Source organism: Atractosteus spatula, chromosome 1 (assembly GCF_055471065.1).
Source record: "Atractosteus spatula isolate fAtrSpa1 chromosome 1, fAtrSpa1.hap1, whole genome shotgun sequence".
Classification (NCBI taxonomy): Eukaryota; Metazoa; Chordata; class Actinopteri; order Semionotiformes; family Lepisosteidae; genus Atractosteus; species Atractosteus spatula.
The window spans coordinates 46918293-46943499 of NC_142706.1; the positions used below are offsets into that span (position 1 = coordinate 46918293).

The 25207-nt window shown below is 42.3% G+C and overlaps 2 protein-coding genes across 3 annotated transcripts; both read right to left on the reverse strand.

Moving 5' to 3' along the window:
- Positions 1-18: 18 nt before the first annotated feature.
- igfbp7 (insulin-like growth factor binding protein 7) lies at positions 19-15687 on the reverse strand. Its single transcript, XM_088920000.1, has 5 exons — positions 15146-15687; positions 8229-8338; positions 6065-6181; positions 3197-3323; positions 19-2259 (listed from the first exon to the last, which is right to left on the reverse strand). Exons 1-5 carry the CDS (start codon positions 15567-15569, stop codon positions 2240-2242), a joined length of 798 nt encoding a protein of 265 aa, XP_088776126.1. The 5' UTR covers positions 15570-15687; the 3' UTR covers positions 19-2239.
- Positions 15688-16020: 333 nt separating this feature from the next.
- Positions 16021-25174, reverse strand: cox18 (cytochrome c oxidase assembly factor COX18). 2 transcript variants are annotated; one of them, XM_088913687.1, is made up of 7 exons: positions 25121-25174; positions 22909-23302; positions 21307-21407; positions 19290-19456; positions 18935-19050; positions 18173-18280; positions 16021-16879 (listed from the first exon to the last, which is right to left on the reverse strand). In XM_088913687.1, exons 2-7 carry the CDS (start codon positions 23290-23292, stop codon positions 16712-16714), a joined length of 1044 nt encoding a protein of 347 aa, XP_088769813.1. In that variant the 5' UTR covers positions 23293-23302; positions 25121-25174; the 3' UTR covers positions 16021-16711. The 2 variants fall into 2 exon arrangements, with proteins under 2 accessions (XP_088769813.1, XP_088769804.1); XM_088913678.1 differs by having other exon boundaries at positions 24940-25139.
- Positions 25175-25207: the final 33 nt, after the last annotated feature.

Here is a 25207-nt window from a genome sequence, read left to right on the forward strand (position 1 = left end):
CTACAGGAAAGCAGTGAAACATTTGATGGTGGAGAATTTAATTTCCAAAATAATCCTACAAGGTCATCAGTTATCCAATACATTTCAACTGAAATAATTGGGGTGTTTTGACGGTTACCAAAGCTCATAAAAGGCTTGTGAAATGTTTTGGTCCAAATTGCACCATATACAGTAGATTGATTACAAGACTGAAAAATGATTATTAAAAATAAGGCAATGAACTAAGGCAGATAGTATGTTCTCATTCCAATGATAAGTTTTTTTATGTTTCTGGACAAATATTTCCACACAATTCGCAAAGTGCATTTCTAACACGTACCATCTGCAAAAATTGATTTTTAGCAAATGCAGGATTTGGTAGGACTGTGGTTAACACATTCCCTTTAACATTTTCTTAAAAGTTTTTTTTTCTGAAACTCTCCTTTAAAATGTTTACTAACAGGTATTGGTAAGAACAATCGAACCTTTTTTTAAAATGTTACTTGGAATATATGATATCCTCAGTTTCAATTCATACTTTTTTTTTCTTCCTTGATAATGATACTTTCTTTTTATTGTCTTGGCACAATTATATAATTTTTTTGTTGGTGACAAAGATGCATAGAAAGTGATTTACTATGAATGTATAGCAGTTTTCCACAAATTATGGTCAAGTATACAAATTCATAGAATTAATTTATACTGGTACAGCTCTATTTTTTCCTTTGGAAGCTAGTTTACAATAAGATTTAAAAATGTTTTAACAGCAAGCTTAAACTTATGTATAACTGTCGCTGTACATTTATTGGAGGTTTTGCTGAGAAAATGTATAAAATAGACGTGATTTAATTTAGTTATAACACTTTATACAGGTCAGTCATTAGAGTTAGAACATCTTTATATAAAGCTCCAAACAATTTTTCACCTTCTTGGGTTTTTTAAAAAAAACAGTAAAAGTTCCATCAGAAAAAATTGTAGAGGATACAATGTTTTTTTTTTTTAAAAAAGGGTAATGTCTTATCTGAGAAAAACACAGACCACTCTGACTGGACTAAAGAATAAAAGAACACAAATTGTCCATACAGGCTTTAGATGACGGTTGGTCCCACTCCCCAATTCCTACATTAACATTTCAGCCATCACAGACATAGCCTTTTTACAGTTTTCACTCTGATTATGACCATTTAGATTTTCTTGGTGTTTGTGGCATTCAGTTTGGCTAATTAAGTTAAGAGCCTTATTTCAGTACTTCCCTAGATCCCGTAAATGGACATGATGGTAAACAGTGAAGGACTCTCAAACGTTTTAGAGTCAAAATACATCTGCCCTTAGGTAAATAGAACCTGTTGACCATACATCATCGGGGAATGCACTATGCTGCAATGCTGGCCCAACTCTAACCTTTTACTGGAGATAGAGATATCACAACCCTGGGTCCTTTATCAACACCCCAAAGGAGTAATACAAATTATTTACATTTTTGCAGTTGTTGCAATGTCCTGTTGCTTTATATTTTCTTGTAATTCTTTGCTGTAATATAACAAGCTGTCAATTCTGGATAATTCAGCTTCTGGAAAGAGATCTTAAAGTTGCTACCCTGGAATTACAAAGGGAAAGAATGTTTTACATACAGCCTAAAAGTCCATTGAAAGTCAAAGACCTTTTAATGATGAAACACTGAAGTGTTTCCTCCCTGATTTCAGGTTGTAAGAAATCTATTCAAGCCTTTTTTTCCCATCATTCTTCTCTCCCTTGAACACTTCCTGTGGATTAGCTTCAGGACGTCCTTTCAAAAGCTGGTTTTATGGGATTGTTTGGTTGTCATGTTGAAAGATAGGGAAGAATACCTGCCACCACACACAAAAAAGTCCCCTCGTCAGACATTTGAACTGTTTTCCTCTTCAGTTACGATTCCAGAATACCTGAAGCAATCTTGACAGATCTGCCATCCTGTAGTACATTTTAAAGAAGAAATTAAAGAAGTAAAAAGAAAGTTCCAGTTTCGGAACTTCATTATCAGGCTTATTCTGTCAAACACTAATCTAAATGTGCATTTATGTGTTCTTTAAAAATACAGGTTAAATCTTTTAAGTTTTTATAGACATAAGAGTGGAATGCAAGCATTGCTGGTGTGCTGAAGATATTAGTTTTGCGCTGGATTCAAACTCCTAACTCCATCCGGGCTGCAGAGCTGTGTAGGCTGTTGACGGTGCACACTGCTCCTGGCTCTCAGGTAGGAACACACCATGTCGGCTCCATCTCAGAGTTCGTCGTCTTGAGCTGAGGGCACAGAAACAGCAATCAGTTTCACTGCAGCCAAGATCCCTTTTCACTAAGAAGCATGAGGTTCGATGCAGCAACTGAAATGATTGTTTGTCATTTAAAATAGATTACATTAACTGATAGTTACAACTGGAACAGGAAAAAGTTAGAACAGATGTCTCCCTGAGCTCACTGGATGAGAACTGAAGATGTAACGGAACAGGGTGGGTTTTTAGAGCTTGAGACAATACAAACCCATGTAACCATTAAAATATGACTCTAAACAATTCTGAATAATGCCTGTATCAAGCATATTTACTGTGACATTTTTTTTCTTACACACCTACCTTAGATGCGTAAGAAAATATGCCTGTGTAATGCTTTACTGGCATGCGTAAATATGCATGTCTGGTAATGCTAACTGATTAACTGAAAGTAACACAAGAGAGCTTGAATAGCACAATTAGGGCTACAGCTTTTCAATGAAGGACAGGTGCCCTGGGCAAGCCAACCCCCTAGGCATTCTGTATCGCATGTCTAACCCAAGAACTGAATTCCTCTAGCTAGAGAAAGGCATTCAAAGCCTTGATAAAGTACAGGCCTGCTTATCTAGCAAAATGACAGTCATGTGTGGACGTGGAAGCAGACAAAGCTGTACAGAAGGTGGAGGGATAAGGATATTACAGTTTTTTGTCTTCTAAACTCTGAGGCCATCTAACTCTCTTGCACAACGAGGGCATTTTTTTCGGGAAATTCATGTTGGCCCCCTGTGACTGTGATCCGCAAGGTGTGTTTTTTGGACACCCAGGGCTAAATGGCAGAGGGACGCTGGGGTGAATGACTGTTGTCGTGCTGCCTACTTAGACTGACTCAGTGTCTGAAAGTATCCAGCTGCAATCAGCACTTCACTCGAAGTACCGAAGTAACTCAACCGGTAGCCCAGCGCCACTGTTACCTTGCTGAGTTGGGATGCCATCAGACGAGTCTGCCACGTTGATTCTGCCAACAGCAGATGTTTCTCCTTTAGAGTTTGCTGCATGGCACTCATATTCTCCGGCATCCATTTTGGTCAGTGGAGAAATCTGAAACAGAGGCATGAAGACAGGTATGCTGTGTCTCAGATTCCTCTGGCAGTTTGCAATTAACAGTCTAGTTTTCCATTGTGAGAAGGTTAATTGATTTACTCTTAAATGGAAAAAAGTTCCATATTGTCAGATATGTTTTCACCTTTGTTGTTTACTTTAACTACTAATTTACAAAGTTTGAAGTCTGATACACAAATACATAAACATATAAAACTGCTCTGTAGTCTTTTTGTAATTTTTTAAAATCAGGGACATCTTACTTTATTTTGTTATCATTACTCAGAAAACATTACTATTCCAAAGGATGTTTTATTAGAGTTTCACGTAATGATTTATAGTAAATAATCAATTGGCTAGCTGATTTTGGAGAGCATTACGTTTTTTCAATTGCTCACATACTGTACATCCAAAGAATGTTATAAAACTACTTGTGTTTATAAAAAAAAAATCCTGCAAATACTTCTGCAGAATACCATTTCCTGGTTCAACAACTTAAACCCTTATAAGGAAAAATCACTGGTAACTAACGCTGATAAAGAATACACTGTATTTTAACAGAGGGTACAGTTTTGATTTTACTATCCCAATAAACTTGAAACAGAAACACCATCATGAATGAAGCAAACAAACAAAAAATGTTTATTTTAGAAGCTGGTCTTTGCCACCAAGAGACAAATGTGAGATTTTAATCCATATATCTGGTACAAACGTAACTATTTTTAAATTGAGCCACACTCTTGGCGGAAAGCCATTCACTAGTCAACACAGGCACTTTTACATGAATAAACAGCCACAAGCAGTTTAAGTCAGACATTACTTTTAATAACAATAATAAGGCAAAAGTATGTCTGTCCCAGCTTTGCTAATCACAGCAGTCTATTAATCCTTGATATAGAAGCTAATGTTTCCAAAAGTGTTAACAAGATTTTATCTTATCTATAAAATCTTAAAAGAACAGCTACTATTTATGAATCTTTGACTCTACATTCAAAACTTTAGACAATCCTGATGAAAGATATTGTGATACTACAGGCTAATGTTTTCAAAGGTTCTGTCTGCTTGTGTTGTGGAAAATATTAAAACCTTAAGGCCTTACTTTAGGGTTGTTTAAAGCTTGTTTAGAATGTACACTGTTTTAAACAAGGTCAGTCAACCCAAAAGCACAAAAAGTCTCATTTTCTTAAGGCCACTTCAAAGCCTCAGACATTAAGTACAAAGATGTTTCAGAGGCGGCCTCAGACACATTCTTCAAAAAACTAAAACTTCTTGTGAGCAGATGTGGAATTTCACATAAAGGGACAGAAAACTGAGACAAAATTAAAACTACAAAGTAACAGTAAACAGGTCACAAGTCTGTAATACGTTTTTTTTGTTGTTGTTCTCACAAGCTTATAGCAGTTAACTATGCTGGAGAGTGAACTGACACAAAACAAATCCTACTGGTTACCTTTGGAAACATGCATGAATGACTGCTGCTTACAGCAGATCATAAGAATCTGCATTCTGGGGGAAGGCAAACCTCAAGAACTCACTGCTGATGTTTTTACACTAGAGCTTGCTGGTCAAGATGTAAAAGTCAAGAATGATCTAAGAGAATAGAGGAGCAAGTGAGTGAAAATATATACCGTATATTCAAGAGGGAATATGGAGCCTCAGATCTTAACTTACTCTGTGAATTAACAGCCACTCTTTCTTTTTTTGATCAGAAGGGTTTACTCCACTCCCATCACAGGAAAAGAGGATGCTAAAGAATTACTTTTTTAGTAGTCTGCCTTATCTGTGTCCACTGTTACAAAAGCTGCAGGGGACTTTTCAGAACAAATTCTCTGTGTTTCTATGTACTCCATTTATTTTTATATTCTCCATAGCAGCTGGTGTGTAAGTGGGATGTTATATAAAGTTAACACTTCCAGCGTTTGGTCATATGAAACATTTGCGTTCAGTTAACAAAAATAGTAAGTGGATATACATTGCAGAAATGTAAGAACCTCAGTCTTGCTGGGAGAAGGAGTTAAGTTTAGTGTGTTATACTATTTACCTGTGGTCCCTCCTGACCTACACATGGCAAGACGAACTGTGGTTTCCAGAGGCACGTGATTAGTGAGAAGTAACTTCTGAATGTATGTGACAAGCAGACAGTATGAGCATCTTTCCAAAAGGACTCAGCTGTCTGTCGTTACACTACCACGTACTCGATCGCTGAGGTCCTCTTTATTTAACACACCAAGTCCCCTCTGCAGGTGTGTCGGGTAGCCAGTGAGAGAGTGACCACAACACACCTGGGAGGTCTGAGGGAGAGTGAGAGAGTTCCCGAACTAGCCAGAGGTCCAAGACACTGACTGTAAGTGTCGCTGGGCTAAAATCGAAGGACCTCCCTGTACGAGTGACCAGAAGATGAGCCACAGGGGCAGTCATTATTGAGTTGAAACCACTGGTGATGCTTCTTAGCAGCTAAAGATTTTTTTTTCCCTTATTTTAGTTTGCACCATGACCCCCATGCATTTTTTTCTCCCAGAGCCTCCAGGCTGTGTTCTGTTTACTGAATAAAGGGTGTGCGCAGGGACTACGGCACCTCTCCATACCCTGGCCAGCTCTGTGCTCAGCTCAGCCTGTAACAACGTGTTCAAGTTAAAGGAGACTTTCTGACGTGGATGCCGCCCGAGACAAGAGAGCCTTTAAGGCAAAACTCTTCCCGGCCTGGTTTGAGTGCGAAGCCCACCCGGCGGCGCAGCACTCACCAGCACCCAGCCAGTGACCTCATGCTTCTCCGGCCCACCGCGCGTCTGGATGGCCAGGTTGTCACGGTCACCAGGCAGCAGCTCCATCTTCTCCTGACCCTTGCTCGTAGTTACGATCTGACATCCACATAAAAACGAGAAAAAAAATGAAAGACCTTCACGTGTCACTAATTTAGCTCTGAATGCCATCCTTTTACCCGCCTTGCAAAACATTCAAACACAGCGGTGCTGGGGCTGTTCACAATTCATCTCAGAATTGCCAGCTAGAGGCCAAGATCTCAGTCATACTAAGCAACTTTGACAGGATGCAGATGACAGAAAAAAAGAGACAGTAATTTATTGGTTTGTTGGTCAAAACAAGTACATGTAAATGGAACTTGAGCTGTAATTATTAGAAAAACAGTGGTTAATTAGACATATTGTTAATATGCAGTAAATACCTTGCAATACCAACAACGTAACCAATGGAGTATGGGACATATGTTGCAGTAAAAGCCATTCAAAACTGGGTACACAGCTTTAAGGTAGATTTTCTCAAACATGCATGATCCTCACTATAAAATCATAGATACAGACTTGCCACTTTTAAGTGTTTTCCCATGACTTTACAGCACTGTACTGTACTACTTTAGTGATTGTCTAATAGAGTGACATTACAGTAAACTTTATTTTATACAGCACTTTTGAAGGTGGCTTCTCAGAGCACTTTTTACAGAACAAATAATTGGTTACACTTATATATCGCTTTTCTGGACACTCCACTCAAAGTGCTTTACGGGTAATGGGGACTCCCCTCCACCACCACCAATGTATAGCCCCACCTGGATGATGCCACAGCAGCCATAGTGCACCAATACGCTCACCACACATCAGCTATCAGTGGGGAGGAGAACAGAGTGATGAAGCCAATTCAATGGGAAATTTGGACAGGATGCCAGGGTGACACCCCTACTCTTTTCTAGAAACGCCCTGGGAATTTTAATGACCACAGAGAGTCAGGACCTCCGTTTTATGTCTCATCCGAAAGATGGCGCCTTTTTTACAGAATAGAGTCCCCATCACTGTCCTGGAGCATTAGGACTGCAGGGTGAGTGCCCCCTACTGGCCCAATCCAGATACTGACCAGGTTCACACCTGCTTAGCTTCAGTGGGTTGTCAGTTGTGAGTTGCAGGGGGATATGGCTGCTGGCCATATTATGCTTTAGAGAGGTATTTAGTTCTTCAGTGTTACTGTACACAGTGACCTTTGGTTAACTCAGAGTACTTCCTTGAAAGTCCAGTCATGTGCTGTCTTGAGTAACCTGCAGCTGCTGAGCTGCTTTTGGTGTGTCTGCAGTATGTGTGTGTCTGAGTATGCAGGGGTGGATTATGAGGGACTGCTACGTGAACCTTAACAGTGGTATTATAGGAAAGCAGGGAGCTGTCTGCTGTTAGCTGAATAACAAGTTAGTTACAACACCAGGGGCACATCAGACTTGGGCTGTTCACAATATCCTGACAGATACACTACATGACACACTGTCGGGTTATATTAATCCATCTTGTGAAGGAGTTTAGGAAGAGATTGGGGGTGTGGTGTTCCCTTGATCTTAGAAGTATCTTTTTCTGTTTTTTCATGTGACCGGCTGAGATCTACTCAACACAGAAACAAATTGTCCACAAGCACATCCTTTTGCCTCAGAAGCTGTGTACTTTCATCCATCTTCTGTCAAACCAAGACGGTGCTTGAAATTTAGGTTCCTTTTACAGGAGACACAGTGAGGACCGTGTCAAGTACAGAATTACATGATAACTTTGTCTTGTTATAAAGCATCTTCTTAAGCTTTATTCCCATTGGCTTCCTTGGTCAAAACTGCAAGCTGTGCCGATTGACTCTCGAGTCAATTGTGTCTCCTTCCAAACAATTTATACAAATAGGACAGTCCAGGGATACAACCACCCCACATGCAAATGGGGTGACCTTCACTCCAGTTTGATGTGGTGTCATTGTTTCCCATTTTTTAAACCGCATTGTGTCCAGCTAATTTATCATTAGTACCCTCTTTCCACCCCCTTTTAGTTTATCAAACCCTTTCTGAAAACCCTCGACTACAACCTCAGCAAACAAGTCAGATAATCAAACAGCAGTGCACTGTCCCCCGCTCTTATGTTAAAAGTGACTGACCTTTTTCCAGGTGAGAACAGGGGTTGGGATTCCTATAGCTTCACAGCCCAGGTAGACCTGGGCTCCAGTCACATTCCAGATCTCTTTAGGAGGAGTCACGATGACAGGTGCTGCAAGACGAAGAAATATTAAAGAGAGTTTGTAAGCTCAACACAAAGCCAATTCTCAGTTTTGCCATTTTTTTCGTTGACAGCATAATCTTAGCAAAAACTTTCTTTTTCTTCAGCTATTTACTGAACACAGGAATGGACATTAAATGCATGAGAAGTTTCCAAGGCGTGCATAAATTTAGTCAGGCATTTTCATAGACCTGTTATGCATTGATTAGTGTAAGGCATCGGTGCTTTCAGACTTCCCACAGAACCTAAAAGTAATCCACCACATACACTGTAGGCAGACATCAACAGTTTCTCTGAATCAACTGTTAAAAAATACACAGGAAAGCACATCTGGATTAAAAGTCCCTTAAAGAAAAATGATTTAGGACCAACTTATTAAAAATTAACATTAAATACTTTTTTGAAATACGGGGCTAATTTATTTATTTGAAAATCAAATACAAATATAAGAAATTACATGAGAGAGTAGGTAAAGCTTGGGTTACAAATAAAGTATTTGAACTTTTAGTGTAATGAGAAAGGAAGTATTTTACTGGCACATTCTGATCATTCCTATCATGTTATTTTAGGTAAAAAGTTCAGTTTTTCTAGCTGGGTCATGAGACAACAGAATGAGAGAAGGTCATGAGAGAAGTCTCACATGTTAATTTTCTAAACTGACACCTATTACCTTACTGTACTTCTTTTCTGCTCTACATGTCTGTCCATATTCTTCTGTTTCAGCCAGAAAAACAGGGTCACCAAGTTTGGGTATGGAATTAATTCTGGATTGTACATTGTCACTATCTTCCTCAGCTCTGAACGGACCCTCCTATGAAACCTGTCTGAAAATATGCAATAGAATAAAATGCATATAACTGCTTGTATATTTTACATTATCATTTGATTGTTAAATCTTTCAGACTACTTAATAGTAAACACTTCTGCCTGCACGAGGGGCTATCATGCACTATTACTGCCTTAACTTTAAATAGATAAATTAGAAGTAAGTAAAACGGGATAATGTAAAATTCACATTTTGAACAGGGAATAAAGATTCCATTCGCAGCAGTATTTGTCCTCCATTTGGCACATAAATTGATAAGTTTAACCTACAGTATGTACATCAAGTATAGTTCTGGGTGATAGTCTCTTCAGTAAGACACCACTGATAAAAATGCACCTCAAATGTCAGTTTATTACACATTTAAATCTTTTAATGGTTTATAAGTAAACTTTGCACTACGGAGTTTCTTCTTTTTTTTATTTTTTAATCTTCATTTTGCATGCTCAACTTTTTGAACCGAGTACAGCACATTACTACAAGCTACAAACGCCTGAAAGATTCATGGACTCACCCTCAAAACTAATGCGCTAAAATTACAAATACTTGACGAGTGCATTCAGTGCCGCAAAACAAAAAAAAAGTTTTTTTTTGGGGGGGGGGGCTGCTAGTCCCGTCTCTTTAATGGCAAACCTTTGAAATCAGCCAGTCTAATTGAAGGGCAAATCGGAAGGCATTTGAATTATTCCCATGGCATGTGATTTTGCTTACGGAGACTATTTTTACATTGACCACGATCAATTCACTCGCTAATCCAGGACGGGCCAGTCTTTGTCGTTAATCATGAGAGGGTTCAGTGAGCTAGCGGCAGGCTTTGGTTTGAAACAACACGCTCATCCATGTCTCTACAAGTGCCGCAGAGGTATTTGATTAGCATTCTTTTCTTTTGACGCTCAAAATCCCTCTAGGCTGAAATTTCAGACAACATGTCTATTCAAAGCCATGAACTGGTATTCGTGCCATCCAGCAAGGCCCATTTGTTTCTTTAATTGCACTTGTGGAACCGTTCTTGACTCTTATTTGTGGTCTTGTACTGTCAGTTGGATTTTAGATGATTTTAGAGTAAGAGATGCCAGTGCAATAGCAGCATTACTGACAGCTGTTATTCCAACACACCTTGTCAGATACACATGACAAGAGACAGGTTCTACACCATTTTGTGTGGAGAGTCAAGAATATACATGAACTGAACGAAATCAAAATAAAATAATGTCCCCCTTTTTCAATTAGGTATTTAAATGCAATTTAAGAACATAAGAAAGCTCCGTGAAGATGCCCCCCCCCCCCACAGACAGCACAAACGATGAAACCCGCCTCATGCGTTAGTGCTACGTTTGTGCTGGTTTGAGTCGCTGTAAGTAGCGTTTGTGCTGCTTTCGTTTCCGAGATATAGCGCCTTGGTTTTTGGGTAATCACGTGACTATCTACGAGGACGTTTACAGATACCAACAAACTCGGTACTTGAACTCCTGAATGTGATGAAAACAATGGGGGCAATTTGTTTTCCAAATCTGTCTGGTCGGGTGGGGTGGGTGTTTCAATATAGCGCCTTCTTTTCCTGACTGTGGCCTCACTCTGTGACGTACAAAGCAGCAAAGTCACGACCGCCAGATCTTTCCGTTGTGATCTTTTGAGTTTGATCAGTTGACCCCAGACTTTGCAGCCTTTACACGAATAAACAGTCTTACATTTAGAGAGGAGTTACTATGTTAGTTAATTGGGTTTTCTTTTAATTTTTAACCAAGTTCTCGAAAATGTGTTGCTTGTGTACTCCTTTCATTAGTGAAGAGACACCAGTTTCCAAATTACCGCTGGTACAACACGAGAGCCCATATTCACATTTTTAGGTATAAGTTTCAAGCTCGATATAACTTAACAATTAAAAAAAATAAATTGAAAGCACGACTATAATAATATAATGGTCATAGACTTTACATTTCTATTCATTTTTGAAGTACAAAGCAGAAGGTGTTTCCCCTACCTTAAATATACGATTACAATTGTTCGAATACCATGTATTCATTATAGAAAGCAGCGGAGACAGTTATATTGCAAATAAAAATGTATTTATTTCGAAGAGTACGGGACATTGTGAATCAATAAAGACGTTAAAAAAACAAGCCGATGTAGTTATTTTGCAAATAAGTAAAGCATTTTAAAAATAGATTATCATTGGTAGTAAAGAAGACGATCCACCTGGCGCTGCTGGCTTGAACAGCTCTCAGACCCATGGTTGGCTAAACCCCCGAACACTTCGGGCCGCGATTGGGTGAAGAATGAGAATCGACACTCTGATTGGGTAAAGCGCCACAGCGGAAGTTCTGTGTGTACCGTGTGTGCTGTATGAGCACACTGGATATGCAGTTACACATCCATTGGATTCCAATTACTGATTAATCGCAGACAAAGAATGTCATGGCATCCACAGCGCGTTCACGATTCCGATAGCATGTCACGATAGGAGTGCGCGCATCACGATCACATCGCTGTCATGGCGCCACTGTCGCGATATGGCGTCCCCCCCCCCGACAAAACGCCCACCCCCCATGTGGCGATAAGGAGTCAAACGCCCCCCCCGCGCCCATGTTGCGACATGAAGCCCCGTATATCGCGATATGACATACCCCGGCAAAAGTGCCTTCCCTCCATGTTGCGACATGAAAGGCCCTATATCGCGATATAACAAAACTGACACGCCCATGTCGCGACATGAAAGGCTCTATATCGCGATATAAGAAAAACCGACACGCCCATGTCGCGACATGAAGCCCCTTATATCGCGATATGACATACCCCGGCAAAAGTGCCCCCCCCCCATGTCGCGACATGAAAGGCCCTATATCGCGATATAAGAAAACCCGACACGCCCATGTCGCGACATGAAGCCCCTATATCACGAGATGAAATACCCCAACAAATTGCCCCGCCCCCATGTCGCGACATGGGAGTCCATATGTTGTGATAGGACACAGCCTGACAGGACATGCTGACCCCATGTCGCGACACAAAGTCATATATATCGCAACAAGTCCTATCTGGGTATATCATGTCCTGATATGAAACCTTTGTTGCGACACCGGTGCCAGGGTGGCATGGAAGCAAGGCGCCACTCGAGATATATACTGCCGCGATATACATGCCTTATACATGGGGTCCCCTATCATGACATGCTGCGGAGGTCTTATCGCGATGGTATCCAAGAGTTACGCGTTTGGCAACAGCGTGTCACGGTAGGGAAAGAAAAGGAAACCGTACCTTAGAAGAAAAAAAACTACGGTGATTTTACAAACATTACAACCACAGGTTTATGTCATAGATAGTTAACTTGTTGGCGTGCGACATGTCTTAGTATTATTCACATCTATGTTCACAAGTGTCGCCACTGGGCTTTAAATGATGTTGATCTGGCTGGGGTGGTCAAACTTTTACACAGCACCGATTTAAATGATGGCTAGAAACCAGACCAAGCTGAATTTCTGCTAAAGCAAAGGACGCGAGGAGTGTTTCATGCCTGAGACGGGAAAGGAAGGAATATGAGCCGATTGTTTCGTGTGTATGAAAGCGAGGTCCGCTTGCGTGCAATTCAGATTCGGGAGGGGGAAGATCCCCTTGTATTCAAGTGAGATCTAGGGAGCTGAAGGGGCGAGGGTCCTCTCACAGAAGACTGAGCTCAGAGTAGCTAGAGCCTATCCTGGCAAGCAACGGGCACAAGGGGTACACCCTGGGTGAGTCTCCAGTCAATCGCAGGGCACACTCACACCAGGGTCAGTTTCCCCAGAAGTCTATTAACCTAGAAACCCACTCGAACACAGGGTGAACACAGAGAAAATACAAACTAGGAATTGAACCCAGGGTCCCAGCACTGCAAGACAGCCTTGTTATGTTAGCCTTATGCCAAACATAATGACAAAATAATAAAAACTATTCAGTTGAAAACCTAAGAGAAAACAGCAACTGTAACGAGGGGGGTAAAGATAGTGTAATAATTCCCATATGTATGGTGCTTGTTTTCATAAATACGTTTTTGATATTGTAACGCTTACGGCCGTCAGGTACTGTGTAAGAGCCGGCGTACCAGAGCAGGTGACGTCACCGCCCTTCCCTATGATAGCAGGACTACAGCTACTGGGCTGGATAGAGATCTCTCTTTAGCTCACGGGGCTAGGTCGCTGCAGAGAGACGCGGAAGTCCCGGGTTCGAGCCACCTATACTTTGGGCCGACCAGATGCGGCAAGGGCGCCCGCCTGAGCCCCCGTTGCGTTACATTGGTGTCAGAAGCGGGGTGGGATAGCCCTTCGCCGGGGACGGCGATTTAAGCGGGGGAGAGTGTAACGCTTACGGCCGTCAGGTACTGTGTAAGAGCCGGCGTACCAGAGCAGGTGACGTCACCGCCCTTCCCTATGATAGCAGGACTACAGCTACTGGGCTGGAAAGAGATCTCTCTTTAGCTCACGGGGTTGGGTCGCTGCAGAGAGACGCGGAAGTCCCGGGTTCGAGCCACCTATACTTTGGGCCGACCAGATGCGGCAAGGGCGCCCGCCTGAGCCCCCGTTGCGTTACATTGGTGTCAGAAGCGGGGTGGGATAGCCCTTCGCCGGGGACGGCGATTTAAGCGGGGGAGAGTGTAACGCTTACGGCCGTCAGGTACTGTGTAAGAGCCGGCGTACCAGAGCAGGTGACGTCACCGCCCTTCCCTATGATAGCAGGACTACAGCTACTGGGCTGGATAGAGATCTCTCTTTAGCTCACGGGGCTAGGTCGCTGCAGAGAGACGCGGAAGTCCCGGGTTCGAGCCACCTATACTTTGGGCCGACCAGATGCGGCAAGGGCGCCCGCCTGAGCCCCCGTTGCGTTACAATATGAAGTAACCTGACTTCTGTAAAGGTGTCTGTATTCCTGGGATTTGCATTTCAAGCCACTGCGTGAATTCAGTCTGTGAGACTCCCTATTTGACAGCTAGTCGAAGAATGAATTTCTACGATTTCTTGCACTGGACACGTTATCAAGAGGGCTTTAGATTTGAGCACCAAATATACAGTAACGTAAAGATAAAAGATTATTGCACTATAGAGCAAATTCACTGCAATACTCATACTATTTTGGATTGTGGGTTGAACTGTGGGCTCATTTATCTCATCCAACCAAAATATTTTTACGTGTGTTACACCTTTTAGCACACCCCGAAATGAGTCAAAATAGTTCGTTAGGGAAAAAGCGGTGGTCTCGGAGCAAGCGGTTTTCCTACTACAGAAAAAACCCCACTACCTTGTCGAAATGATTTTCAGAGGAAAATGTGTAAGCAGTGCATATTGCTGTAGCGGCGAAGAGGCAACTAAAGTATTGCCTAAATACGGTCTATTCCGTATTTACTACATGCAAATGACCTGTACATTCACAAGAAAAAGGACGCAAGATATACAGGCAACGTTTCTTCTATATTGTTTTAGTTGCAAATTACATTTCAAAATAATATCTCGCCAACATATTTGATTTTTACATTGTCTTTTTATTCGCGTGACCTTCTTTTCCCGATTTTAAGAATGATAGTTTCACAATACAAATATTCAGAAATAATACAATACCCGAAAGACTAGTGCAAAGGGCATCAAAATGCATGTTTTAATACATAAGACCCCAGTTTTGAATTTCCGTGATTTATATTACTTTAAGTAGAGCTTAAGGTTTTCAGGGGTTGGCTCAGTACTGTACTCCGGTGGGTCGTGGGGTTATATTAGACTGCTGTTGTACTGTTGAGCAAAGGAATTCATTGCTCCACGAAATGCTCTGCTGTTAATCGGTACTCCTGCCGTTATTGTCAATGTAAATTTGTTCTCGATTGAGTTAACAAAAAATGCTAATTCCTACACGTTTGTCACAGTGGTGTAAATAAAGCTGTCACTTGAATAAATGATAAAAAATACAATGGATGGGGCATCTTTAACATCATTTATCGAGCAAGGAAGACATTCTCTCACCTTTTTCGCACTTTCCTTTACTTAGCACCTTGATCTCGGGTTGCTTCATGCTTACGGCTTTCTTGCTGGCCGCTCTGAGGTCACAGCTGTTCTTGTAGGTGACTCCGTCAGTGCCGCACACTTCATGGGCGCCCTTGCAGGCACACACCCCGGTTTCTCCCTTCCTGCCCTTGCCGCTCTTCACGCACTCCATCCCAGCTGCGCAGCGCCTGGACGAGCTGCCGCGTCCCCCGCAGGGATCCCCCTGCCCGGCAGCGCAAACGGCACAACACCCGCAGGAGTCCTGAACCGTACCCAGCTCGCAGCCTCCCGCCGGGAGAGGCGCGCAAAGACTGGGCTGGCACGGAGCGCAGCCCCGGGTACCACGGTCGGATACCGTGGCCGAAACGGACATGGAGAGCACCAAAGCAAAAAGCACCAGCATCTTTAAATAACAGGAACCCCTGTGCTCTTCTCTTACTCTTCAATATCCACCACGCAAAATGAGGCAACAGTCCTCTACACCAAAACTACACTAAAGCTGCTCCCCGCCCACTATACTTAATCGCACCCCTTACAGTCCAAGTTTAGCTCAAGCTGTTTACGGTTTAATTTCCTGAAAATATGTAACAGTTATAACATATCCTTCTAATCCAGTACAATACTTAAATTGGCTTCCTAATGAAGATAATGCAATATGTGATTTTGTAATCCTAGTTTAGTTTATTTATTTCTAATACATAAATTATGTTTTACGAATTATATTTCACGCACATTTTATTACCGCTTTCACTGTTTCAGTGAAACATTTTTAGTCAGTTGTGTTAAGTTTCTTAAACTCTCCCAACACAAGAAGACAGTTGGATGTTGAACAGAACCACTCAGTTCAAGAATAAAGTAAAACGCAGTATACCAGTTTAATTTCGGACCAAACGAGAACAAAGAAGTTTTATCTTCAAAATCGAGGATTGATTGAATTTACACTTCACACGAACCAAACACCTTTAAAGAGGTGTGCTTGTGAAAAAAGGTTATTTTCTTAAGCATCGTTTTCTGGGGGGAAAGACATAAAAAGGACATGGAATATTCCTAAAGGTCTTATGCTGGACAGTACTGCAAAACTAAAAGCATTCTCATGTGAAACTTTTTGTTTAGGGATGGGAATTGGTCAGTTGCCAAAAATTCCAAAGACACTGAATCCCTGCCTTTCTCAACAGCTAGCTTCCTTTAGTTTTTACATTATGTACTCAACACACATTCCAATCCATTCAACACTCCCACATTAATAAAATGTCTCCTGCAGTCAGGCTTTCCAGTCTTCCATGGTATTAACATACCATATACAGGCGTTGTGTAAATAAGTTAACGTCAGACTTCCACCAAAGCCAAACACAAAACCCTACAGAGGTTTGTTTTTTTTACTTTCGTGAGACTTTGGCCTGTTGAATCCTCAGAAAATTAGATTCTCTGGATTATTTTTCAAGAGGGATGTGTGTATTCCACTGGGAAAGCCAGCTCCGTAAGAGTTTAAAATCAGGAAATGAATCGTACAGCAGAGCGGTCCTTCGCGGTGGCCCGGCACCAGGGCTACTTGAAGTATTTGGTGACAAAGGCGGAGGCGAGGTCTCTGTACGGAGTCTCCGAGTCGCCTCGGCTGGGGGGGATCCGGCAGATCCTGCGGAAACGCGGGGAGCGCAGCAGCAGGTTGTGCCCCAGGCCAACGCAGCTGGAGCTCAGCCAGTACAGGGCCATGGACTGCAGGAGAGGAAGCACACAGGACGTCAGACTAAACAAGAGCAGCAGCTTGGACAAACAGAAACCGCAGCATTCAGGGTCAGACGTCACTGGAAGAGCAAGACAAGGTCAACACGGAAGAGCACATCACACCGTCCTGGGCGCACCCAGTTGAGGAAAACAAAGTCATTTAGCTGACACCAGTCCAAGGCCCTCATCCGCGGAACAAAAGAAGCATAAAATGCTTAAAATGAAAACTCATGTAGAATGGTAGAAACAAATTAAATCAGTTAATGCATTCAATTCACGTTATACGATGATCAAACCAAGGTAGAGAAATTATTAAATGATCAAAGCACAAGGTAGAATAACTGAAGTAAAAGGTAACGCAAGACACCGAAATTGTACTGCAATCTAAGGGTAGAGTCTAAAGAGGAAGAGGTGCCTCCACACTAGACACGCCCCCCGCGTAATGCCACAGCACTGTACATCCCACCTGGATGATGTGACGGCAGCCATAGTGCACCAGTATGCTCACCTGACATCAGGTTTAGTGGGGTGGAGAACAGAATGATGAAGCCAGTTCATAGATGGGGATTACTTGGAGGCCATGACTGGTAAAGGCCAGGGGGAAGTTTGGCCAACACTCCGGGGTAACATCCCTACTCTTTTCGGGAAACACCCTGGGATTTTTAGTGACCACAGAGATTTAGGACCTCTGTTTTACGTCTCATCCGAAGGACGGCACCTTTTTATAGTCCCTGTCACTATACTGAGGCATTAGGACCCACACAGGCTGCAGGGTGAGCACCTCCTAAATGCCCCACTAACACCTCTTCCTGCAGCAACCTTAATTGCCAGGTGTGAAAAGGCAAAACATACTGTGTGCTGGCAAAATATATATATAGGACTAAGTATATATGCAATTAGCAAATTACACTGACATCCAATATCTTGTACACAAAACAGTGTTCAGTTTGATCAGTTGAAAACTGTTACGTTCCTCATCACTCCTCTAGAGGGCGCTCCACCCCTTTTAGTTATCATTAGTTTCTATTATTTCCTGGTGCATCTTGTACCTTTCTCCGTCGTCTTTTACGGATTATACCGTCCGCATAGTTTCTTTAATAACGCACTCAGCGGGAGTCAAAAACGGCTCTCGTGACAAAAACAAAAACACATTACTTGTAATTCATTAAAATGTGACATTATTGGTGGGGGAGGCGAAGACCTCCAAAAATAACTGTGCAACACTCGGCACTCAGCACCACAGAGACTCAGTTCTGGAACTCAAGAGGGGAATGTCATACTCACCGAGGGCACAGTAGCTGCAATTGGTATCATCACCAACGAAATCCCACGGATAAAATTGGTGATGTACTTCTGGAACCTGGACACTTCAGTTCTCCGTAAAGAGAAAATCTAAAAGGGGATGAAAAAAAAGAAAACTCCATCCAGCACGTGAACATTTATCTGGATATTAAAAGGAGATTCAAGTTTCCCACAAAAGAATTGTAACATTGATCTATCCATCCATTTTTGACTGCCTCTTCCAATTCAGGGTCACAGGGGAGCTGGAGCCTATCCCATCAAGCAATGGGCACAAGGCAGGAAACACCCAAGAAAAGACACACGCACACACAGACAAACAAGGGCCAGTTTTCCCAGAAGCCAATGAACCGACCAGTATGTCTATGGCCTGTCCTTAGAAACCAGAGCACTTGGAGAAAACCAACCCATACAAACACAGGGAGCACATACGAACTCCACACAGACAGCACCCCAGTGGAACCCAGGGCCCCAGTGCTGTGAGGCAGCAATGCTAACCACTGCGCCACTGTGCCAACCTCTTAATATCGTTATACAGTTCAGACATAACATAGTTTGATTTAGTGGTGAAATAAAATCAGGAGTCTTGTCTACACAGATTAGAAGATCTGTCCTTTCTCCTTTTATCTCCTAAGAAGGAATGTTCACTAACTCTGTAAGAAAACAAATTAGTTGAATCAGAAAAGAGTTGTTAGGCTTGATGGGGTTAATGTAAGGTGCTGAGTATCCTGAGTGTAGGAAATGTACCTCTACAATGATCAAGTTGACCAGTCCTAAGGAAACTGGCATTATCCAGGTGGGATCAGGCAGTGTGAGATCAGGAAACCAAAGGGCGCCCCCAGCTGCGAGCTCTGATTGAAAAGCTGTGAAACAACCAAAGATTGGGGTTTACAGAAGCTGAAACATAATGAGCAAAGCTATAGCATTTACTTTACATTCGCACATGTGAAGAAAGGCTTCGATCCATAATATCCCTGAGATTCTAATCTGTAATCATTTGCATGCATTTTTCCACAGTAGCAGTTTTTCCCTGTTTTGCGATACAGGTAGGTATCTACACACACATTGAGCAGAATGAATGAAATGCACTGCCCCCAGGTACCTCTAGAGGAGTCGCTCACTCCCAGACTCATGTTGCGCAGAGCGAGCGACAGAAACACCCACATGGGGATCTGAACCCAGATCAGGAGGCTGGCTTTCACCGGGTGGCAGTTGTCTCGCACGTACAGTTCAGACACGATGCGGCGCAAGTTCTTCCTGAAATGGTACCTGAGCGACAGAGAAAATGGGTCTTACTGTACGTCCAGGACAATTTAGAAAACCAGACAGGCCCTCCACACTGGACACGAGAAAAAAACCAACTAAACTGGAAGTGTTAAATAAAGTAACAATAATTCTATTATTTATGAAGTCGATTTTCCAAGAGACAAGTTTCAGGCAATGTACAATCGGCAAGGTTAATGAGTCACAAGACTGTAAAATTCAGGTGAATAAACAGCAAATAACAATGAAAACCACAACTGCCTGGACTGTGATCATTTTATGAAGGTTGGGTCATTAATATACATTGATAATCAATGGAAGAATCACTTTAAAAAAGAAGAAAATAAATAAAATGTCCAACTACCTTATAAATTATCTAACATGCCTATTGATACGTTTGACTTAAAAGGAAAAAAGAGGAACAATAGTATTCCTCCAGCACCTATTAATTGTATTTCTGTGTGAAAGTTCTCAAAATGTGACTGGATGTTGCTCTGATTAATAGCAATTTGCTGCCGGGGCAAAAAAATCTTATGAAAACCTCTGTGATGACACCACAGTCATCACATTGCTGGGATTTAGGACACCCTTCCTCAGTGTAAGCCACTACATTTTAATATGCATTTGTCATATTTGTGAAATGTGTGTCCGTATTTGTGAAAGCACATAGCATGAGCAGCACACACTGCTCGGCTATAATCTTCATTTTACTTTGATTTTTGACACGCAGAGTTTTATTTGCCCTATATCCCCTCAGCTTGAAATGCACCTACATAATGCGGACCTGCGTGTATGTTCCTCCCATGCGTCCAGCTGTCTGAGCCATCGGCCATTTCACATGCTGCTGAGCTCACACTTCCTTCCTGGAGCGTTCGCAGCCATTGGACGAGACATGTGTAGCTGTCTGACATCACCATTGGCAGGAAGCAGGAGAGGAGGTATTCCTCTGGCCAGCTCAGGGCTACCCAGCCACTGTGAACTTCTACTTGGCAGTCCTTATGCTGAATAAGGCTCAGTCATAAATTGAACAATCCGGTTTTAAAATCTCGTTAAGATATATTCAGCAGCTCTTCTTTTCTTCAGCCCCACTTTGATCAGATTTCACTGTTGCACCGCAAATCAAAGGATTCTGAAAACTCAGAATGGGAATTCCCCTAAATGTTCTCAGTATACGGATCTGCCTTGATCAGGAAAAGGCTTACCCATTAAAATGTGATCTATTTGCTGGATTTGTTTAATATTAACACATATGGTGTTGTTAAACAGAAGAATGAGAAAAGGTCAAACAGTAATCTCACATCTCGGCTCTCCCACTTATAATGTGGTGCGTGCTGCCCACAGCTCTGTGATCACCTTTTCTACAGGTACATCTTCTTCCTCCACAGCAACTGCAGCCTTACAGCAGCTCCATGTTTCATTCCTCATAAGTGAGAACAAGGGTTTCGGCAGAACTGACCAGTCATTTCCTCAAGTTAATGCTGAACACTAAAGTATTAAGTATGAGATGCTATTTCAAATCGTTGTCTCATTTCGAATTTGATCAAACTACTGAAAAGCCCATCAGTGAAAAGAAAGATTTAACAGAATGTATAAAAAGAGATTTGATATTTATTATGAGGTGTCATATCTAAAAACCTTTACAGCAAACCAATTACACAGTTAACTTTTCTTATTTGCAATAAAAATCCCAAATGGCTTAAATTACTGGATACTAAAAGTACCACAGAAAGGCTTGAACAAACAGAAATCTTACACACCAATTTACAAATTAAACAGAGGAACATTACCACAGACTAAGATATTGTAACATGCTCTTTCAATGGCTTTTGGTGCCAACATGCAAGGCGATTTCTTACCGAGCGACTTTCTCAGACCAGCCCAGCTGTTTGGCCCGGACGGAGACCTCATATCGTAGACGCTTGGCTAGCTCTCCAATTTCAACTTGCAATGACTCAATCTGGCTGGTGAAAAGACCGAAAAAATGTTACATTACCTGGAAAAGCTTTTTTATAGTTCCAGCAAAGTCTCAGCTTGTAATATAGCGGGAACTTTCTGTAGGTTCTGCTGCCAAAGGTATATAAGAAGAAATAAAAATATTTCATGACATTACAGTCACCCTTTATTGCTACACCCAGCCCACTTCTGCTTCAGAAACTGTATTCTGTGTTAAACCTAGAGATCTTCTGGCTGCTCCTCTTAACACAGCTCAGATTCCACATCCTGAAACCTTGATTTTAAGATGGCACACTGCCAAACAGCAGAAGGACACCGACTGTCAAGCAGCTCCCACTGTTTCTCGTAGATGGCTGTATGCAGCTGGGCCAGCAAGTCAGCATAATATTGACCAACGACTGCTGTTCTTTGCAGCTAGTAATTGCTTTACATTAATACATTAATAAGAATTGCATTGCTTCAGACGGAGATTCTTTTGCAAGCCAACTTTAACTTTGATTCACTTTCCGCAGCAGAGTCTGTTTCTGGACTGGTTGCGTCTGAGGATCATCCAGATTCTCTGGCATTTTACATTCCTTCAACCACAGAGAAACAGCAAGGTGCAGGCTCCCCTGATCGCAGCTTTCATGTGTTCCTTCCTTTCATATGGATGGGCAGTTTCCCTTTAGAGCATGTTGCTGTCCACAAGGAGCTCTGAACACTACTGAATGCACAAGCTCTTCTTGACAATCCTCACTGTGGTGGAGTTAAAGTCAATCATTTACTATCTGTTCTCCCTCAGCCAGGACTGCAGGGGCCTAATTTTGCCCTCTTTGAGAGTTTCCAGTCAAAATGCTGATTACAGCCACATCACCCTACAACTCACAACTGGCAACCCACTGAAGCTCAGCAGGTGTGAGCCTGATCAGTACCTGGATGGGAGACTGACTGGGGAAAAACTAAGGATACTGCTGGAGGTGGTGTTAATGGGGCCAGTAGGGGGCACTCACCCCACAGTCTGTGTATGGTCACTATACTGGGCCACTATTCTAATGCTCCAGTATAGTGACAGGGACACTATACTGTAAAAAGGTGTCGTCCTTTGAATGAGACATAAAAGAGAGGTTCTGACTCTCTGTGATCATTAAAGTCCCAGGGTGTTTCTCAAAAAGAGCAGAGATGTAACCCTGGCCGAATTTCCCCCTGGTCTTTACCAATTATGGCCTCCTAATAATCCCTATCTACAAAGTGGCTTCATCACTCTGTTCGCCTCCCCACTGATAGCTGGTGTGTGGTGAGCGTACTGGTGCACTATGGCTGCAGTCGCATCATCCAGGTGGGGCTACACACTGGTGTTGGTGGAGGGGAGTCCCCATTACTTGTTAAGTGCTTTGAGTGGAGAGCCCAGAAAAGTGCTATATATGTGTAAGAAATTATTAATACGGACATATTCAAAACAGATTAGTGAAAATGATGGGTTCAGGCAAAGTTTAAAGTCGACACGGAACGCTTGCTTTGAAACAGACCTTCGCTATGATGGCCATCTGGTAGGTGCCCAGGGGGAGCGTGACTGCTGTCCTCAGGGCCACTGTGGTGCACGCGATGCTAGCCCACCATGGCAGCCCCGTGGCCTGCTGGCTCACCGCCAGGAGCCCCTCCATCAGGTGGACGGGCGCCGAGTCCGCGAGGCTCTCGTACCAGCTGGGACCGGCTGAGGCAGCCGAAGCCGCAGAAACCAGGGTCCTGCTCTGCAGCAGCGCGCTGCCCGGAGATCTGGAGAGACAGATCCCCTCCCTGCTGGGCAGTCTTTGGTCACGGAAGGAGGCAGTGCAGGCCATCTTTAAAGCCCTTCTTGTGCAGGGCCTTGGAAGTGCTGCCATTAACAGGCCGGCTCTACTCTGCCAAAGCATGAGGCACAAGCTGAAAGAAAAACATGGACCAGATAAAACAACTGTACTTACCCTTCCTAAAAATGCCACGTTTACAATAAAGACATTACTACATTCGATTAGCCAGCAGTTACATCACCCTGCAACTCACAACTGGCAGCAGGTGTGAGCCTGGTCAGTACCTGGATGGGAGACTTCCTGGGAAAAACTAAGGTTGCTGCTGGAAGAGGTGTTAGAGAGGCCAGCAGGGGGCGCTCACTCTACTGCGGTCTGTGTGGGTCCTAATGTCCCAGTATAGTGACAGGGACACTATACTGTAAAAAAGGACCGCCCTTTGGATGAGAAGTAAAACCAAAGTCCCGACTCCTTGTGATCATTAAAAATCCCAGGGCATTTCTCGAAAAGAGTAGGGGTGTTACCCCAATGTCTTGGTCAAATTTCCCCCCTGTCCTTTACGGATCAAGGCCTCCTTATAATCCCCATCTATGAACTGGCTTCATCACTGTTCTCCTCCCTACTGATGTCTGATGTGTGGTGAGTGTTCTGGCACACTATGGCTGCCGTCTCATCATCCAGGTCGTTGATGGTGGTGGAGGGGAGTCCCTATTACCTGTAAAGCACTATATAATTTTAAGGAATTATTATATTATTATTAGTTTTTAGTTTGTCTCCCTTTCAGCTTCAGCATTTGGAGCAGGTAGACATGCTTGGTAACAACATTATTTTACATACAGGGAGTTTGGTAAAAAAAAAAGTGCATTGAAGATCAATAACAAGATGTTGTTCTTTACACTAACTGTTGTGGAAGTGTGGAACAAACCTTTATGTTGTTCAACATAAATACGTTAAGAAAAATTACAAATGAGATGAGGGAATTGCTTCAGTTTTAACAGAATGGCTGACTAGTTTATACTCCGGATCCCACCTCAGGCTCTTGAGTTTAGACACACCTGCCCCCTCTGCTTCATAGGAACAATAGGTTTATTCCATGCTGAAAAGAGAAGAAAGAAAACACAGCGTTTCGGCCGTGAAGCCTTTTTCAGGTGTGAGGTTCCACGGCCGAAACGTTGTGTTTTCTTTCTTCTCTTTTCAGCATGGAATAAACCTATTACTTGTTCCTTCGCAGCCTACCCACCCAAACCTCCTCGGCTTCACGTTCCCTTGTTGATTTGGAAGAAGTCAATGTTTTGAGGATATTAAATTCTTTAATCAGGTTACCATATAATCGTCTCTGTTCAGGACTAAAAAGGCTTAGTTCTTTCAGCCTGTCAGTGTAGGAAATTCCTTTGTCTCGGAATGTAGCTGGTTGTTTTTCTCCTGATTGACTCCAGAGCGCGAATGCCTTATTTTCGTCACGGCGTTCGTACAAAAATAAATGGACGAATAGACATTACAGTAATAACAGGTTATATTTAATTAGGGTTCCAGGACTCACAACAGGCAGGTTTTTTTTACCATGTTGACCTGTTCATTTTAATTCGTTTGCATATTTCATTATCATAATATCGCTATCATAATGAATCGATTCCATTCTGGTCTGTTACAGTTAACGGGGAATTGTTTATTGTTTCACTGCTATCACCGTGGTCCTTAGTATTATTCTTCCAGAATTAAAAAAAACAAACAAACAAATAAGGGTTCGTTTTAATCATTATATAGCGATCTTACCTGTGAAGGTCATGAAATGAATGAATGAAATGAAGAGGTACCTTGTAGTACCGTTTGCATTTTGAAACCCCAAGAGTAAATCGAAAACCTTTGTTTAAAGTGAAAAGTAATACAGATGTTGTTCTCATCAAGAAAATACACTGTTGTATAGTTTTACAGCAAATATTTAAAGCACATTTACCTTTCCGTAGTTTATGGTTTACGGGTCGCTGAAATATGACGTCACAGTACTCCCTCGCTCCCGGCATGAGAGGAAAATAGATTTGTG

Coding starts and splice junctions, on each gene's coding strand:
- cox18 (XM_088913678.1), bottom strand. CDS start 25,067: ATGAGAACAACATCTGTATTACTTTTCACTTTAAACAAAGGTTTTCGA. Junction 23,303..24,939: donor TCATTTCATGACCTTCACAG/GTAAGATCGCTA, acceptor TTTTTCTTTCAG/CTTGTGCCTCATGCTTTGGC. Junction 21,408..22,908: donor AGATGGCCATCATAGCGAAG/GTCTGTTTCAAA, acceptor TTCACCAGCCAG/ATTGAGTCATTGCAAGTTGA.
- igfbp7 (XM_088920000.1), bottom strand. CDS start 15,569: ATGCTGGTGCTTTTTGCTTTGGTGCTCTCCATGTCCGTTTCGGCCACG. Junction 6,182..8,228: donor CTGTTCTCACCTGGAAAAAG/GTCAGTCACTTT, acceptor TGTGGATGTCAG/ATCGTAACTACGAGCAAGGG. Junction 3,324..6,064: donor AGGTCACTGGCTGGGTGCTG/GTGAGTGCTGCG, acceptor CCTCTGTTTCAG/ATTTCTCCACTGACCAAAAT.